Raw genomic sequence first — 18,614 nt, forward strand, 5'->3', positions numbered from 1 at the left:
TGAAATCCTTGTCCTACAGTAGATGCATGGTGGTGGTGGCAGTGTGTGTGTGTGTGTGTGTGTGTGTGTGTGTGTGTGTGTGTGTGTGCGTGCGCGTGCGTGCTATGTACATAGGTGAGGGGTGAGGAGGGAATAACAACAGCCTTCCTTCCTATTCTTGAACATTTTTCTTGACACCAGTCAGTAACATGGCAGAGCTGTGGACTTTGCTGCTTAATTTAAGTGCCTTGCTTAAAGCACAATGCTTCATTCAGTGAGCCATTTCTGGGTTCAGAGTTACTCTCTCTGTTGCCACTGGGCCTTTGTACATGTCAGTTCCTCCTTAAGAATTAGTACTTTTCCTCTTAGCACTGCTTTCAAAGTGTCCCATGAATTTGGGTATGTTGTGTCTTCATTATCATTGAATTCTCAGAAGTCTTTAATTTCTTTATTTCTTCCTTGACCCAGGAATGGTGCAATTGTGCATTGTTCAGTTTCCATGAGTTTGTAGGTTTTCTGTAAATTGTGTTGTTGAATTCTAACTTTAAAGCATGGTAGTCTGATAGAATATAGGGGGTCATTCCAATTTTTTTGTACCTATTGACGTTTGCTATATTGTCCAGTATGTGGTTGATTTTAGAGGTTTCATGTAGAGCTGAGAAGAGGGTATATTATTTTGTGTTTGGATGGAATGTTCTATAAATGTCTGTTAAACCCAATTGGGTCATAACTTCTGTTAGTTCCTTTGTTTCTTTGTTAAGTTTCTTCTGGTGGACCTGTCTAGTGTTGACAGTGCGGTGTTGAAATCTCCCACTAAAGTGTGTGAGGTTTTATGCGCGATTTGAGTTTTTATAATATTTCTTTTACGAATATGGGTGCCTCTGTATTGGGTGGATGTGGGGGGTGAAAATAGTGGTAGCTTTGTGTTTTAACCTATTTTTATTTTTGCCTTTCTTATCTGTATGCATTTCTTATTATAAAGCATCCTACTATAAAGACTGACTGCCCTCCATTTGTCATTAAACATGAGGGCTACCCCATGTCCCAGGAAACATGTACAAATTCCTTCAAGCCTCACCACAGTCTCACAAAGTGCATCTTTCTGTTATCCCAAGTGATAGTCAAGGAAACTGAGTCACAATGAGGCTGTCATTTGTCCTGTTTTTCCAACTAGTCTCCAGCATTTGGCGTGCCAGAAGTTCAGGTCCTTGAGCAAAGTGCTATTGTTCCTCTAAACATGATTTGAAACACTCCAAGGGATAATTTTACATCCTACTTTCTCTCCCATTTTAACTTTAGCCCCCCCCCCTTAAGTTCTCTGCTTTATTAACACATGAAAATGTAGATTGGGAAGACTACAGAGACTAGACTCTAAAGCAAAAACTGTACTTTCTGACTTTGCTCATTCACATGAAACTACACGAAGTACAGTAGCCCTCATCACACAGGCACCTTCAGGGCTGAGGCCTCCTCAGAGACATGCCCACTCTATCCACCTGCTATGATTATTTTCATAAAAGTTCATTTACTTATGTTCCCACTGAGCAACTGAACACCAAGTCATACCATATTCCCCCTAAAACTCGTAAGTCTCATCCTATCAACTTATTTTAAAACTAAGGATGTGACTTCACCACAGAAGACACAAACTCAACAGTCATGTACAGGAAGCCTGATGGTTAGTAGATAGTTCCCACCTGACCTTCTGTCAAGCACTGCCTGGTTCTTCTGGATGTGGAGTAACCAAGATAATAACCCAGTAGAATGTTCTACAAGAGACTATAGCTTAAGACTACAGTACTTACAATTATTACTTCCAAATAATAGGAAATTCCTTTAAAAGCAAAAATTCTAATCATGGAAAGCCTATAAAGACAAGAACCAGAACTACTTCTGGGCAAGGAATGAATTCAACTCTCATGGAGACTTCGTATTCAGGTGTTTCTCAAAACAGTTGACCAATGGATCAAGATACTAATTTAAAGAAACAGTGTTTGCTTTTAATAATGAACTAGAATACATTGAAAATTATTAAAAAGAGAATTTAGAATATTGAGCATAAAGAGTACATTATATATATTTCAAATTTTATGGGCTTTTTGTGTGTGCAAGGCAATGTGGGTGGAAGGCCAATGCATTAGAAACCAGTAAACTTCATTAACTTTGTGCAGTGGCTTCAGACTCAGTAGTCATAGGTTGGTGTGATGGCTCAGTGGATAAAGCTAAGCCTGACAACCTGGGACCCACACTGTAGAAGGGGAAAACAGACTCCTCAAAGCTGTCTTCTGACTTCCACATGTGTGACACACACACACACACACACACAGAGAGAGAGAGAGAGAGAGAGAGAGAGAGAGAGAGAGAGAGAGAGAGAGAGAAAGAGAGAGAGATAAGATATTTAAAAACAAAAGGAGTCAGACTGGAAAGTCAAATGACTTACTTTTGTCTTCAGAACAGTTTTATAACATTCTCTGAACTGTTGGGTTCTTGGTTTGGCTGAAATTCCACAGCTTTGGGCTGGAGAAATGGCTCAGTGGTTCCTGGTCTAGAGGTCTCGAGTTCAATTCCCAGCAACCACATGGTGGCTCACTACCATCTGTAATGGGATCTGATTCCCTCTTCCAATGTGAATGAAGACAGGAAACTCATATACATAAAATAAATAAATATTAAAAAAAGAAAACTCCACAGCTCATATGGATGGAGAAAAAGCAGCAATCTGAAGGTAAGCAATGACAGCATGTTAGTGAAGGAATAGACAAGGCTTCTAGCTGACTGGGTGGATGTTTTCCTGAACAAAACAAGGAGGGAGTCAGAGGTCCTGCTCCCTTTCAAATGTCCTGAAAGCAGATTCAAGAAAGATATCCTCACCCTGTTTTTAAACATTTTATCAAGCCACCAGAGATGGCCTTTTTATTCAGAAAAAAAAAAAAATGACTTGCCAAGCTCCCTTTGCATTCGACTTAAATGACATTAATATCTCATGACACAGGAGGCACTGGGCTGTTAAGGAGTTCTTGAATATCTTAGTTGGCCAAGGTGGCTTTACTCTTGGGTCTGTCTATCCTCAGCTGAGTAAACATGGGCGAACTGTCTCAAAGCTCTACACTTGGTGCCTTTGCTGTAAAATGGCAATCATACACAGTCACACATGTCAGTGTTGCTGCCAGACTTATGTAAGATGGTATGTGCAAAGTCCATAGCAGACAGACTAACACATAGGAAAGCTTAAAGGATTGGGTCATTTGAAAAAAAATGCAACTATACATCATAGTTAAATGAAAGCAATTTTCTCAGTTACTGGAGTCTTTCAAATATAAAATTCAAGTAAAAGCATGATCAGAGAAACATCTTTTTGGACATACTGTCATCTAGGAAGTCACCTGGACCCTGAAGGATGGCTATTTACTAAGAGTGTTCTTATATGGGAAAATAGCTTTATCCAAAGGTCTTCTAATACTCAATAGTTACTATTTTTATTAATATTCTAACCATAATAGACGTATTCCAAGTATCTGTAGGATTTATGCTACGGTTGGGAAATCTTTATGGAAGTTTAGGAGAAAGCAAAATGACACGGGCTAACTTTTCCGTGCCTCCCAGAAGAAAGTGCCTGAGAGGGAGGGAAGTGAAAGGAAGGAACCCAGCCGGCAAAGGTGGTTGTGCTTCATGCTGAGCTGATTGATTGATTTCTTAATTAATTTATGATGGCTCAACAATAATTACAAGCTACTGTTTGTCAGCCAAATCACTTGTGATGAAGTCAAAGGTTCACATCTGCACGAAGGTTCCAAGGATCAATGCATCAATTAGCTATGTTGGCCCTTTTCCCACTCAAAGCTAACATGTGTCATTAATATTCTACCATTTGTATGTATAAACTAATTGATTGGACATTCATTCTACATAAACATGTGGCTTGTATTAAGTGGGGTTCTACTTAATACATCTTTTGTGCCAATATAATGAATAGCCTCACATAAGAAAATGAATATCTTATTAGAAAATGAAACAGCAATTGAACACTAGTCCTTCTGTTGGTGACAGTGCCTAATCCTGGTGATCACTGTATCACAGAAAATTCTTTGGTTTTGTGGAAGAATGAGCAGGGGACAAATTTTAGAAATGATTGACATTTGTGTAAGAGTGTCCCAGTCTGTCAATAAGAAGGAGCTACGTGTGATTGTACGTCACCATTGAGATGGATGCTAAAGCATGAATGTTGTTGACCATAGCCATGCAATCTTCTGTTTTCACCTGCTGAAAGTCCAGATCGCAAATGCAAGCTATTTACCTTGAATAACTTCTGCTAGGCACTATACCCTGAGCTGGGTAGAAAATGTTGAAGCTACTTGGGAAGGCAAAATAAATTCTAGTCCCGGTCACCATAGCTCCTTCTTTGTTCCTTTGAGGCAAAGGTTCTACTGGGGAAGGAAGATCACTGCCTCTGATGGCAACCCTGACTGGAGTGTGTGGTAGGAGTGCAGATATTTGTCCATAGCTGACCTCACCCTGTGTTTTCCATCACCATTACACAGTAAGATACAGCGTAAGTGCCTGGAAGTGATTAGTAAGGAAACATTGATAGCTAAGTAACTCCATCCTATGTGGTGTGTGCTGGGGTAGTAGCTGGTTAAAAAAAAAAAAAAACCAACCCCCCCCAAAAAAACATACTAACTTTTAGAAGATTTTTAGAACATTCAAATTTGTTTCATGAGAGCTGTTGTGGGAAGGAGTCCTGGAAACAGGGGCAGGTGGCCTCTTGTGAGCTAAATTTGGGGATGATGTGTTTATAAAGAGCACACTGGGGTGCAGGCCTTGGAAGCAGGACACCAAGTTTTCACTCACACACCAGCAAACCTTGCTGAAGCAGGGCTGAGCCCAAAGATGGTCTCTTTGCTATAAAGACCCCTTTCTCAGGCTGATTTAGAAGCAGTTAGTGCTTGGCTACTTTCTCCCCCACTTTCCCCAGGACCCACTTCCCTCTACACACAGTCTGCTTCATCTTAGGTTTCTGGTATTCCTGGCTCATACTTCTGACTCCTCTGCAAAACACTGTCAAAATGCCAGTCTACAACAGAGGCCTTTCCAACATCACCAGGAATGGACAGATGTGGAAAATAGCTGAACATTTAGAATAGAAAGATAACCTCTTTGTGTGTGTGTGGGGTGGGGCAGAGGACAATATCTTTCCAAGTCTCTCACTGCTACTAGGAACGTTCACCAGTTAGCCTATTTTGCCTTGCCAGCTTCCCTGAGGATCCCCTTGTCCCTATATTCCCAGCTCCAGGACATGCCACCACACTTGGATACTTAATGAGCACTTAACTCCTGAATTATCTCACTAGCTCAGAAAAACAATCTTCAATGAACTTCATTTCATCAACAATAAGAAGCTGAAAGCTTAGTATTTTTGCCTAATCATATATCCTGCCAAGTACATCAGCCTCTCCCAGACCCTCTGAATGGTCTTAGTCACCATGAAGATGGCCAAGAGAGAACATGGGAGTGAGGTGTGCTCATGGCATGAATTGTTCATCTTCAGCCTTCCTCCGCAATGATGTGTCTCCTGAACAGACACAGGATTGGCTGCTTTTGCTTCTGAGTGTCTTCTGCTCTTTCCTTCAGTTTCAGATTCTTAGTTTTATCATAGCCCAAATATACTTCTAACGCATGTAGTTTCATTAAGCATAGGCCGTCTGAGTGATCTCAGGCCACACTCTGGTGGCCCATCATCATCCATCAGCTCAGACACCAAGGGCTCAGAAGGATGCCCCCAGTAAATGAGGGTAATAAATGTCTTGATGCAACCTAGCCATTATTTATTAGGAGCCCTTCATGCCTTTGTGTGTTATACTGTTTAGGGCTAATACAGAAGTCTTATTCCCTGTCCTCTTGGGATTTATAAGTTTATGTCCACACCTAAGCATACAAGACAAATCCTGTATCTACACAGAACCAATATCATATATTCATGTGCCTTCACTCATATTTAACAATCATACATGCAGGTCACATGAACCAAACATGCAGCATAGAACCATACTAAATTGTGCTACTGATTTATCTCAGAGAGTTCCTGGTGATGCTGCTACTTCTAACAATCCTAAAGTTAGACTGGTTCTCAAGTGGTGGGTTGCAACTTCTTTGGAAAACCTCCATTTCCAAAAGTATTTACCTTACAACTCGTAACAGTAGCACAATTACAGTTATGAAGTAACAACAAAAATAATTGTATGGTTGGGGTCACCACAACATGAGGAACTGTATTAAAGGGTCAGAGCATTAGGGAGGTTGAGAACCACTGGCTTAAAGATTAAGAGCATTTGCTGACCTTGAAGAGGACCTAGACTTAGTTTCCAGCATCTATATGGCAGCTCACCACCATCTATAACTCCAGTTCCTGGAGATAGTAGGATGCCTTCTTTTGACCTCTTTGGACACTAGGCATTCAAATGTTGCACAGATATACATGCAAGCAAAACACTCATACACATAAAGTTAAATAAAATAATGGAAAAATATTTACAATACCGTGTGCCATCTATTTATAACAAGCCAAATCATCCCATTTTAATGCACACTAAGTGAAGGCTGAAATAGTAACCCATGGAAGAATGATGGAGATTTTAAGAGTAAAACTATCAATAAAGAAGTGGCAAGTTATAACACAAGGAAACATCTGGAATTTCTTTCTTATTTCTTGCTGTCTTGGTAGACATATGAAAGGCAACATGGGCCCTGCTATTTTACAGGATGATGGTGGTTTAGCCTTGTGATCAGAAGAACTAATCTTTTGAGTTCAGTCACAGAATCTGCAAAAGTTATCATGTGATGCTTTAGGCACCAAGAGTTCCTCTGTTGTCTGGTGAAAACTCCCCTTTATGCACACTCCAGACATGGACCAAAGCCCAAAATCTCCCCTTTACCCACTCAGGTGGCGGCAGCAGCTGATAGAATGTGCACCATTGGTTTCCTTTTCCTTGACCAGTTTTCAGGCTGTTTTTCAAGCATCACCTCACTGCAGTGTCACTAGGGTTCTAGCGAGTGGACACCAAAACCCAAAAAGCACAGACACTTCACTTGCCAGTAGGCTCCCAAAATTTCTCCCCCAGATGGCTTGTGACTACAGTGAGTCTAACTGTCTCGAGGGGACTCACATTTCCAACAATTTGCTCCACCTCCCTATCCACGGTCCCATAGTTCTCAGAGGCAGCTTCTGAGAAAGTGAGCATACTGGCCTGCTCCACACAAGGAAGAGTGGGGCCTCAAGAAGAGAGGAGAAGTGAAGTTGGAGGCAGGCAGATGCAGACCAGACAACAGCCAAAAGCCTCATCGTATCCATAAGATGTGAAGTAGAGCCCAGGTCATAGGGATGAAGCAGTCACCACACCAGGTTTCAGGAAGAAACAAGCTCAACACTTCTGGTTTTCAAACTGTGTCTCGGCCCCTCCTCCCTTGGAGTGGAGTGTCCTCTACCAAGTTGCAAACCTCTGAGTCGAGTGGCCTCATCTGCAGCGTGGGGCTAGTAATGCTTGTTTTATTGCGCTGTGCTGAAGTCTGAATGAGATGATTTATATAAATTGCCTCCCCAAGTACCTGGCAGACACCTGGCAAATAAGAGCCCCTCAAAAGTCATTATTTTTTTTTAACCCTTAAAATCATAGTAGTCAATTTTTTAAATTAAAACTAAACTAATGCATAACATTAGCTAATAGATCTTAAACATCTAAAAAATGCTTTAGGGAAGCACTGCTTGTAAGAAATCTACAACAATCTGAGATGGAAAACACTAAATTTTTATAGCTTATTGAACATATATAGTTTACACACACACACATATACACACACACACTGTTTGTATGAACTGGAAAAAAAGCCACCATAGTTCTAAAAGACACCTTGAAAATGTTACAGTTTCCCTTAACTTACAGTTTCCCTTAACTAACCCATTCTATGTATTTGTGAGCACCTACTAAGTGCTTGGACCTGAGCCTGAATAAACAGAGTTTGCGTCAGCCCCCTCGGGTGGGTATCTTGAACCTTGCATTCACCAGGTGCCTTGCTGGCTCTGTCTCATTCATCCTCACGACAGGTTGGAGAGACAAGTAATGAGAATGATTATCTGCACTTTACAGCTGGCTCTACCAGCCGCGGGATGAGCAAATTCATTTGCCAGAGGTCACGGAATCTACATTTCCCAGGGATTCAGCCCCATGCTCATAAACATATCCATTATGTACAAACTTGGAACGTGAACATGGTGTGTGAGAAAAAGCAGCCACTCACTGAACTAAGTCATTTTGGGGAGAACTGCAATGTTAAGATTTATTCTAGAACAGTGAGAAATGGAAATGGTTATTAAAAGCATCCAGTATGTGATACACTAAATGTGTCCTGTGGTACGCTGTACTTTAGTGTCCATTGACATAATAATAATGACCAGAACAACACTCTCAGGGTCTTTTCTAGTTTTCTGATTCCACCAAGCATTGCACTTTAAGTGCTGTCCAGGTGATGAAACACACAAGCAAAACTGTGTGAGCCCCTTAGTACAACTCCTTGTTTTCACATTTAGTTCTTCTGGCCATGTTGTACATTGAAATGCAACAAGGGAATGCCATTTCTTCTTCCTGCCTTGCTGTACTTGCCTGTAGCTGAGTCCACGTGCTCAGCCCTTTAGGAGAATCTGTATTATAGTGTCACAAAATAACAATCCTGGGGACTAGAACTCTGCCGAGGTCTTGGTGACACGGCAGCTCTCTGTTGACCAGACTCTAAACCGGAAAATCAACACCAGCTTTCCCGTAGATGGAAGCGATAACACCCTTGAGAACATACGATCCTTTGCTTCCAGAAAAAGAGAGCTGGGAAGGAGATTAGGTGGGCACTTGTGTTCCCTTGCCTTCTGATTAAATTAATAACCATCTAATTGCTGCTTATTGAGATAGGATCCAAAGTTTGTGCGTAGCAGAGCCGCAGTGGCCACGCAAGTGTGTACGTGAAAACAGGTCACAGAAAACGGCCCAGAAGTCTTTCCCCTATAACAAAACATCTTAGAATGTCTACCCATGTCTTTCAACACATCTTCTGTACAGTTCCCTGTTACTTAAAGCTGTTTCCACATGTTGAAAACGGCATTATAAATGAGACTATGTCACTAAAAAATAAAGGGGTGGGAGATGTAAAGGAAAAAGCATATCCCACTGGTGACGGCATTTGAGAGATTTAAAAGGCAGTATGTTGTTTAGAGTGTGAAACTTTTTTCTTGCAGACACGATATTCCTCACTGTAGGAACTCAGAACAGTTTTTTTTTTTTTTGTTTGTTTGTTTTGTTTTTTCTTTATTTTTTAGAATAGTTAAAATTACTCATTGTTCTTTATCCAGGCCATTAATTGTATAGGAGATGCCCTACAGATGATGGCCATGTTAGTCTTCACCCAGGGAAAGAATATCAGTAAGATGCACCAGCTATGCTTGAGAGCAGTGAGCCTGGGACTGTTGAGTCTCCTCCATTACCCAACATTCAGGGAAAGAGAAGCCCTTCAGTAGCACGTTAAAAGATGGACACCCTCCTTGAATACTGTGATGTGGGTCTGATTCCAGTGAAGGCACATAGGTTTGCTGTGCCTGCATCTGAAACAGAGCCTGGCACATAGTGTGGACCTAATAATGCTGAACAAAACAGACCTCATAGTCACTAGCACTATAAACAGACTCCATCCATGGACATAGTGTCAGTGGAAAGCACTTCATGTGGTTATTATTTGTGTGATGTCTGTTAGTTTCTGCTACACTTCTAGAGATCTAGAATTTGACACAAAATAAAGGCTGCACTTTGGTTTTTCAGATACATGTCTATGGGGCCAGCAGATAATCACGGTGCCTATACTAGGTCACTGGGTCCTGTCCACTCTTATACCGGGAAAGAGCTTTACTCACATATAATTTTTCATATATTTATTATGGTCCAGAAACCCTTCTGCTGGTAGTAAAAGAAACTAGATTTCTGAGCAGATGCTAATTTTAGAACTGTTAGAAAAAAAAAATAGATGATTATAAACCTAAATTCACCTCAACTTCTCAAAGACTTTAGGAAAATATTTTTCATTATCATTGTCTCTTCAATGCAGTTATCTATTCATTGATCCCTGTCATCCAGCTATCTAATTAAAATTGACACTGAGAACAAAGTCTGATTATTAAGGCCATGAAACAATAAGTGAGCCGTTTAATGACACTGTTATTTTATTAGCATTGCCATAAATCACATGATATAATTGTGAACAGGCACTTAGCTCAACTTCTCAAAACACAGAAAAATTACTTTCTTTCAAGAAAAGTTAAAATTATACCATAGTTAGTAGATTAACATATATTCAACAAAAGTAGCCCCAGGACTTGACAAAAGAGGGTCTACTTCAGTTTCTGTGCTGATCTATCCATTTGCCTTAATTAATATTTAAAGAATTTCAGGTATCATAGATAAGTGATTTGTTTTCAAATTAATTTTAGGGATTAATATTTAAATAATCAGTCTTTACAATTAAGGTAAACTTGCCAACACTCTGGCCTGGTTCTGATGAGATCAAAGGATTAGACTTGGGAAACTGAGAGAGAAGAAAATTATGTCTGGTGCAGATCTGTCCCCTTAAAGTTCCAAACAGCTACCAAAGAAGTTTTAACAGATCTCTCTCTCTCTCTCAGAGAGTTTTAAATAAACAATGCAAAACAGGATGGGAACTCCAGAAATCCTGCTTGTTAGTTTTATCTTTCAATGGTTTAAAAGGACATATAGAGCATCTTCAATAACCAATGGTGAAATACATGAGGTCTATCTTTAATACAGACTGAGTAGTATTTCCAAATAACTTGAAAGGTCATCAACAGAACTCTAAATATAACTGACCAACTGTTGTGAGATCGCTCTCAGGCTTGCTCTCCTGGAAAGAAATCATGTAGGAAGCCACCAGAAGAAGTAAAATGTGAGGAGGTTCATCATTTTAAAAAGTACACTATGTGCATGCATTTAATGCACACAGGACACACATATACGGCTGAGCGTTAAAAAAAAATCATAAAGGTGATAGTTAACTCAGGCTTAATACAAGAGTAAAATTTACCAGGTTAAAAACCCCTCACAGGATAGTTAACACATACTACATACATTCACAGAAGTAAAACACACAGGATTCATCTTTTTAAAGCTGCACATGTGTAGATGATCATTAACACACACACTCAAAAGAGTTCACTCTTCTTACTCTTGTTTATCGAGCTGTCTCAATAAGATGTTTTTTTCTCCCTCTGTTTTACCAAAACATGACTATCTAGGAAGGGAAACAGATGTAGAATTGGACAACCACGGCTTGTTTGGACTTTTTCCCCTGTCAAGTAGAATTTATGATCATTGTCACACAAAAGGAATATCTAAGTGGAACAGACAATGAGTCAGGAAGCAACTGTCGGGTACATTGACACTGCGGCTTTGGAATTCAGGCTTTGGTTACTAAAATTTCATTTGATTAAGCAGAACAAGGATACAGTATCCTTTCTTACACAAAACCCTGAAGTAATTATAAAAATGAAAGAGTCCATTTCATGGTTAAGATGAGAATAGCAATGAAAGAGATTGTGAGAACTTTAAAGCACATTAAAAAATATGACTTCCACCTTACAAAACCAAGGCAGAAACACGCAGGTGGCCATGTGTGTTTCCTGTTCCTTCCAGTGCTTTACTAAAGATAAGCAAGAGCGTAGCTTGATTAATTAGGTGTCCCACAAAGCACCTGTCATTCCAAGTTTCTAATGACATATTAAATAATAATCTCTTAAATACTTCAGTCCCAAATTAACAAAGTCCATTAAAACTGAATCATCCTAGGAAGAACCTTGCACGCCATTCATGTAACATAATTAAGTCTACATATGAAAATAACTTGTACAAATATTTCCAACTTGGTATTGTATCTCCAGACATATCCTTGTCCTTCATCTGCATCTTTGAGGGCAACAAAATCACATAATTAAAAAAAAAATAACTGATCAGCTCTGCATGTCTTTGAAAACAAGTGCTCACAATGAACTTCCGCTGGGAAACGGACTGCAGAGTAAGAGGATGAAATCCAAGGGCAAATTAGTGACCATATCACTATGCCACACTGGTCTGTTTTCAAGTAAAATTTCTCAGCATTTTTCCCACAACAGTAGATGTTCACTTAGTGAAAATATTAATTTTAGAGCCTAGTTCTTAGACTACCTCAATCCGAGTTTCAGGAAACAGCAAACCCATGAAAATATCACTTCAGAGCCTTGGTTCAGGCATGTAGGACAAATCTTTTAGACATTTTGCAACACTGGAGGAAAGTTAGATCAGTTGTGAAATGTACTCTAATGAGAATTAAAGGAGAGGAGAGGGAGGGAGAAAGAGAGAGAGAGACAGAGACAAAGACAAAGAGAGACAGAGAGAAAGATGAGTGTTGTCTTTTGACACTGAGGACTCCAAACAGCAACAAGTAGCCTCCGAGCTCTCCTGTAGCTCTCACGTCTCTAATGAGAAAGCACACACATGGAGAAGGACCTCATCGGGCAATGTGGTCTCTGCTCAGGGAACTAACTGCCAGGAGGAGCCAGCCCACAGGCCACAGCACCGAGTCTACCTTTCGGTAACTCACGCATATTAGCGTATTAATAAGAACCCCTCTTGCCTACCAGTACCTGAAGCCAGAACTCCTTGGAAGGAGCTGCCTTCTATCCTGGCACTGCAGATGGACTAACCACTAGGGGGGAGATATCCCCCCACCTGGGGAAAAAAAAACATTGTCTCTCACTATACTAATTGTGAAAATAGGCTGTGCAATAAGCATATTCATTGTGGAAGCAGAGGAAAAGCTATCCAGATACATGCAAGGGTCAAAATTGATGGAGAGGGAAAAAAAGAGAAAAGAAAGAGACAAGAAAAGAAAGAACTGAAGAAAAGAATTGCTCGGATAAACTAGCCAGTGACAAACTTGATAATCACGTTAAATGCTGGCTGGGGCAGGGTTTCCCGATTCATGTCACAGCTACGGCATACAAGAGACCATTGTCCACACACAGAAGCCAGGATGTTGAAAGTTATCATGTAGCACTTTTATAATGTGAAAACATTTTCTTTCCCCCAAGTCCTGCCTCTCATCCCAGCATCCCTACTGAAGAGGGCTAAAACTTGTCAGTTCCCTGATACTACTTTTAAAGTTGAATTCTGGGGTTCATTCGTGCACTGTGCTTCTTTTTTCTCTCTCCTCCCCACATCTGCAGCTGGACAAATATGAAAGGGGGGGGACAGCAACAACAAACCCACACACATTTGCCTGAGCAAAGAAAAATAATGAACTGAATATGCATATCCTCATTAACTAAATTTAATTACACTGAGTGGCATAGTAATCAGTGGTTGCTCCAGTTACAGTATTCATTGAAAGGGAGGTGGATTCCAAATTAAGGCGAAGCGTGGGGGACAGTCGCATACTGATGAGGGAGCTGCACACAACATGCTACAATACACCATCTAAATCATTATTCGAGACACCGAAGAAAGAAGTGCGTTGCTCTGTTTTAAGACCAATGCAAGAACAATTAGGCAGGACAGCCCCAGTCTCCTACAGCCTGACTGCCCCGCCTCCATAAAGTTCGCAGCAGCCAGCCTGGGGCCGACCAGAATATTTGCATTTTTTCTTTTTCTTTCTTTCTTTTTTCTTTCTTTCTTTTTTTTTTTTTTTCTTTTTTAAAAGTGAACAAAAACCCACCCTGCCTTTTAAAAGAGAAGGCCTACGCCCCTGGCCACAATAGTGGGAAATCCTATCTAGCCCACTGGTGTGCAGAACTCTCCAGGTTCCCACAACTTGAGCTTGAACTTTCAACAGGCAGCAAACTTTCTAACACGTGCGTGGAACAACAAAGGAGGTGCTCCAAGGAAAGAAGGGAGGGGGACATTTGGAGGGAGGGTGGAAAAGGGTTATCATGCCAAACTTACCATCCACCAGGTCCTGGCTGACATGTCATAGCATAGCTGCCATTTGATGGAGCTGTCCGATGTTTTCCCAGCCATCCTGCTGTCAGCGACCTTCATCAGAGGCAGCTCAATAGAAGATAAGAGACCTAATCGAGAAAACATCAGCGGTGGCTTGCTGGACTACATGTAGGCCAATCCTTATCACACTGCATCATGGGAAAAGCTCCTTCATTAGCAGGAGGAACTGCAACCTCGCAGATAGAGGGACAAGGATCAGTTCTTTTGCCTTTTTTTTTTTTTTCTCCCCCTTTGGTCTAAAGGGATTGGTGAAAGTAGCCAGCGTTCTTTGTGTATCATGTGTACAAGAGTTAAGTATCTTGCAAGTGGGCGGCTAACTGCCTTGCTGGGCGATGCAGACTAAAGTTTATTTGCATTCTTCTCTGTTGTATATTGTTTGACATGGTCCATGGTCCTTGCTGAGCAGATGAAGAGAAGGGAGGGGTGGGAAGGAGGGGAGGGGGAAAGGGAACTGTAATTGCTCAGAATTAATATCTCCCTCAACAAAGACATAACAGTTTCATTGACATAGTTGGAACACAGTTCAGATGTCACTGCACACAGGCATGAAGCATTCGGGTGTGTGTGAGAATCTGAGCATACACACACACACACACACACACACACACACAGAGAGAGAGAGAGAGAGAGAGAGAGAGAGGGGGGGGGGGAACACACAGGTAGCAGCTGCAGCTGGATTCAGCTGAGGTTGCCAAAGGCTACAAACTCCATTCTCATGCTGGACATATGGAAACAGTTTAACTCTTTGAAATCACTATTCAAGACAAGCCGGGCAGTTTGCAAGGGTAAATCTGCTTTGAGAACAGACTTGCAATCAAGAAGGTATCCTGCCTGGTGCTCTCTTCCTTCCAAAATGGACCTAGAAACAGGAAGATGTGATAAAAATGAGGACGATTCAGGCCACATTCGTGCATGGTCTGATTTTATTCCTAGCTTCTCCGACAGTTCTCCTTTGCTCCACTCTTCAAAGGGTTCCTTTCTACTTCCTTCTGGGCTTGGCACTGGCTTCCCAGTGAGTACACAGGGGGAGCAGGCACTAACTTACTAATAAAAGCACTTGCTTCCAATAGCCTTCCCTCCTTTCCCCTCCCTCCCTCCCCCCACCTCAATTTCGCAAAGAATAAAAATCCAAGTAATACACAGAAAATCCTACAGGATCAGGTCACCACAATTAGAAAGCCAAGTGAGGGCAAGCTGACACGCTTCTTCTCTTCCTTTTGCTAAACTACAGATGAGCACATTTCTGCACAGCGGCTGCCACCCAACTGCAAGTCCCCACAGCACCAGCAAGGCCTGGGAACCTGTCTATGCTGATATTTTATCACCCTGCCTTCCATGTGCCCTGCCTGTATTCTCTGCCAGCCCTTTAGGCTTAGGGTTCATACTGGCTGCACACAGTTTAAAGGGCCAAAGCTCCTGTTTAATTCAGTCGGGGGGGGGGGGGCGTGGATTGCTGCATCACCCAAGTTTTCTGTCCTCTGTATTCAATGTGTGGGAGGCTGTAAAAGCAGCTCCTTTAGGGTTGAAACTTCAAGAGTAAGAAGCACCACTGCCAGGCTGAAGCGCTCTCCTTCGGGTATTTTTATATTAACCCACGGAGACATGTCAGCCACATTTCCAGACAGGATGGGAGCTTAGCTTGGCCTGACCGGGGCTGGCAGCAATAGGGCCTGCCTTGAATCGGCTAGGCCTCAGCCTCTGGGGTAGAGGAGGCTTCTATGGCTCCCTTGTCCTCTAAGAATTTTAATTCTCAAGCAAGAGGTTGTGTCTGGGGACCTGGATGCTGCACCCAGGTTTCTACCTTTGAAATACCCTATGACCCTGATGTCTCCTTCCCCTACCACACTCCCCTCTCTCCTCTACCCCTTCCTCCTCCCCTTAAGACTTATTTGCAGATTTCCTCTGAGCACTGTTTGGGCAATAAGCCGACTAATGGTAATCACTACTGGTTGTTTTAACTTTCGTGGACCCTAGCAATCATGACCAATGCCTACCGTGTACCAGATGTTGTAGTGACCACTGGGAGGTCCAGGGGCTAGAGAGATACAACCAGAGTCTCATGTGGCATACAGCTGTGTGTACCCAAAGTCCTGCCAGTTAGAAGAGGGTATAGCTGCTTGGTGTTGTCTAGAGGGAGAAATGCATCCACACAGGGATGGTCCTCAGGCTGTGCCAAGCCTGCAGCATCTTGGGCCCAGGACCTGACTCAATATTTGCAGAGCTCCCTGTAGGGATGGCTGTGTGGCCTGTGGCTGATGCATGGCATCTTGACTCCACTCCAGTCAGTTCTGACCTGCCTATCTCTCCATGTGTGCTCAGGATAGAAGACTCCCTCCTTCCGGCCATCTCTGCCATGCTTCCTTTGAAGGGTCCTTCAGGAGCAGAGGGCAACTTTGGCAACAGCCTGTAAGCATTCAGCCCACCATCACTTACATCCCACCTAGAATCCTTTGATAATCCGAGCACCCTGTGTGGCCGGCACGCTGGTACAGCTGCTGAGAGGGTCCCTTCTCACGGGCTCTGTGGGAACGCCTCCTTTAATTAGCTGGTGACGTGTGGGAAATGATGAGATGACAGGAGAAACAGGGGAAGGAGAAGCAGCAGGAGAGAGGCTGTGGGTGCTTCCCGACAAATGTGTGACTGTGGGGAACAAAGCAAGGGACAGAAAGGAGAGAACCCTGTGTCTCTTAATGGCTGGGAATGCCAGAGAACAGGTAATGAGAGCACACTTCAAGAACTAAAGAGCGACAAACTTGTACTTGGGGCTAGAATCAATCAGAGGCAGGTCCATGGTGACCATTCTCCACCCAAGGTCCTGGAGAGCCTTCTGGGTTCTTAGGCACGAGGCAGTTGTAAGCAGCTCCTCTGCCTGAACTGCTCACATTGGTGCAGGCCTAAAAGCCAGCTGGAAAGTTTAAAACACACTTGAACTCTGAAGGCACACACGAGGAAGGGGGAACTTCTGGAACACTGGTGCTTGAGGACATTGGCAAGATGGAGACTCAGGCAAGCTGCGCCTCCTGCCAAAGCTAGCAGTACTTGTGGCTGACTCATCCTCTGGAAGTGCTTTGATCCTATCACTGGAAAACAAAACAGGGATCAGCCTGGGGCTGCACGCACAGCACTCAAGGATGGTGAGGTTTGCAGAGAGCACCTGTAACATACCTGTGTCTTCACTATCCCCAACGACTCACAGCCTCTTGACTAACTGCTGGGAGTGTGGTGAACAGGATCATAGTCCCCGTGTTGTCACCTCCTATCACCCACTTGTTATATGCCCTCTCACGGGTTCCTTAACACCAGCTTCCCCTCAATTGTGATTGACTCAAATCACACAGCCGATAATTAACATAGAATGAACAGAAAGAGAGGGAGAGAAGTTATCTGAGAGACAGCGCACACGCAGAGCAGAGAATTGGGACGTCCAGAGAAAAATAAATGAGGAAGGCCTACAGACAACGTGAAAGACATTCTGGTGTCTGTGTTGCTCTTTGGGGGCCCTCCAAGCTGCCTCTGAGCCCCAGGACTCCTGCCAACTCCATGTGCTGTTCTGGTGTAGCCACCCAAGGCCAGAAGCTGGTTTTACACTCATCGGGTTCTATAGTTGGGAACAGCCTCTACTCAGTGACTGGACCCCTAGAGACTACAAGTTTAGATGCTATTTGGAAACTCATTTAATCAAACAACCTATTGCATATTTTTGGCTTTTAAACTCTGGTGTCAGTTCTACATAATTGTACTCTGAGTTTGTGAGCCCTGGCACATGGATGTAGCGGTAGATTATGACATAGTGGATGGCAAAGTGTGCCTCTGCGGATGGTGGTCCTGGGTTCTCGTTAGCCTCTTGCTAACTCTATAGGCTTTATCAGTCTACTTAAATTTCGTGACCTGAGTTTCTTTACCTGTGAAGGAGAGTTGAAAGCATTGTCCCTGTGTGGATGTGTCTCTGCTCATGGTGGTGGCAGTGATGGTCTCATGGTGTATATGGACTCCCAAGATCTTCATGATGTCCCTCCCCTTGGGATTCAGGAAGGACTTTCATCTACCCTCTGACTAACTTCCCCTCACCCTCTGAGCTCTCATACTGGGCAATTCTCTAAGGCAAGGTCCTGAGGGATCAGGTTTTAGCAGAGAAAGGTTGGATCCAGCATGAAGTCTGTGACTCATCTCAAGAACCTGAGCCCATTGCTTGACTATCTCCTTCCAGTGATGCTATCTCCATGGGGCAGCAGCCCAGTCTGGACTGGACCATCAAATGCTCTGAGTGGTGCCTACTCACAGAAGACTCAGCTTCCCACCCACCCAGGACTCCTACTGCCTCCCTAAAGGCTTCATCTTAACCCAACTGCCCTGTCCCTAAGGCTCCCACAGGAAGGCCTTGAGTTTGGTCCCCACAGGCTGGACACAAAGACATTTTATAGACAAGTAGCAGATGTTTTTCATTCTCTAACAAGGAGATTAAGCACTTACTGGAATGGAAACAGCTCACTACATAAGTGGAGTCCTACAGTGACAATGGGAACCACCCCTGGTTTCTCCTGGAGGAAGGTGTTTGTTTCCAGA

At 42.7% G+C, this 18,614-nt stretch overlaps 1 protein-coding gene across 6 annotated transcripts in view; it reads right to left on the reverse strand.

Annotated features, from left to right (window-relative positions):
• Nfib (nuclear factor I B) overlaps positions 1 to 14,150 on the reverse strand; it is a 398,396-nt gene extending 384,246 nt beyond the window's left edge. For all 6 annotated transcript variants that reach the window (XM_051188114.1, XM_051188112.1, XM_051188111.1 and 3 more), the window contains exon 1: positions 13,995 to 14,150. In XM_051188114.1, coding sequence (XP_051044071.1) covers positions 13,995 to 14,135 — 141 coding nt within the window. In that variant the 5' untranslated portion in view covers positions 14,136 to 14,150. The remainder of the gene's footprint in view (positions 1 to 13,994) is intronic.
• Between the last annotated feature and the right edge of the window lie 4,464 nt (positions 14,151 to 18,614).

The sequence above is a fragment of the Phodopus roborovskii genome, unplaced genomic scaffold (assembly GCF_943737965.1).
Source record: "Phodopus roborovskii unplaced genomic scaffold, PHOROB, whole genome shotgun sequence".
Taxonomy (NCBI): Eukaryota; Metazoa; Chordata; class Mammalia; order Rodentia; family Cricetidae; genus Phodopus; species Phodopus roborovskii.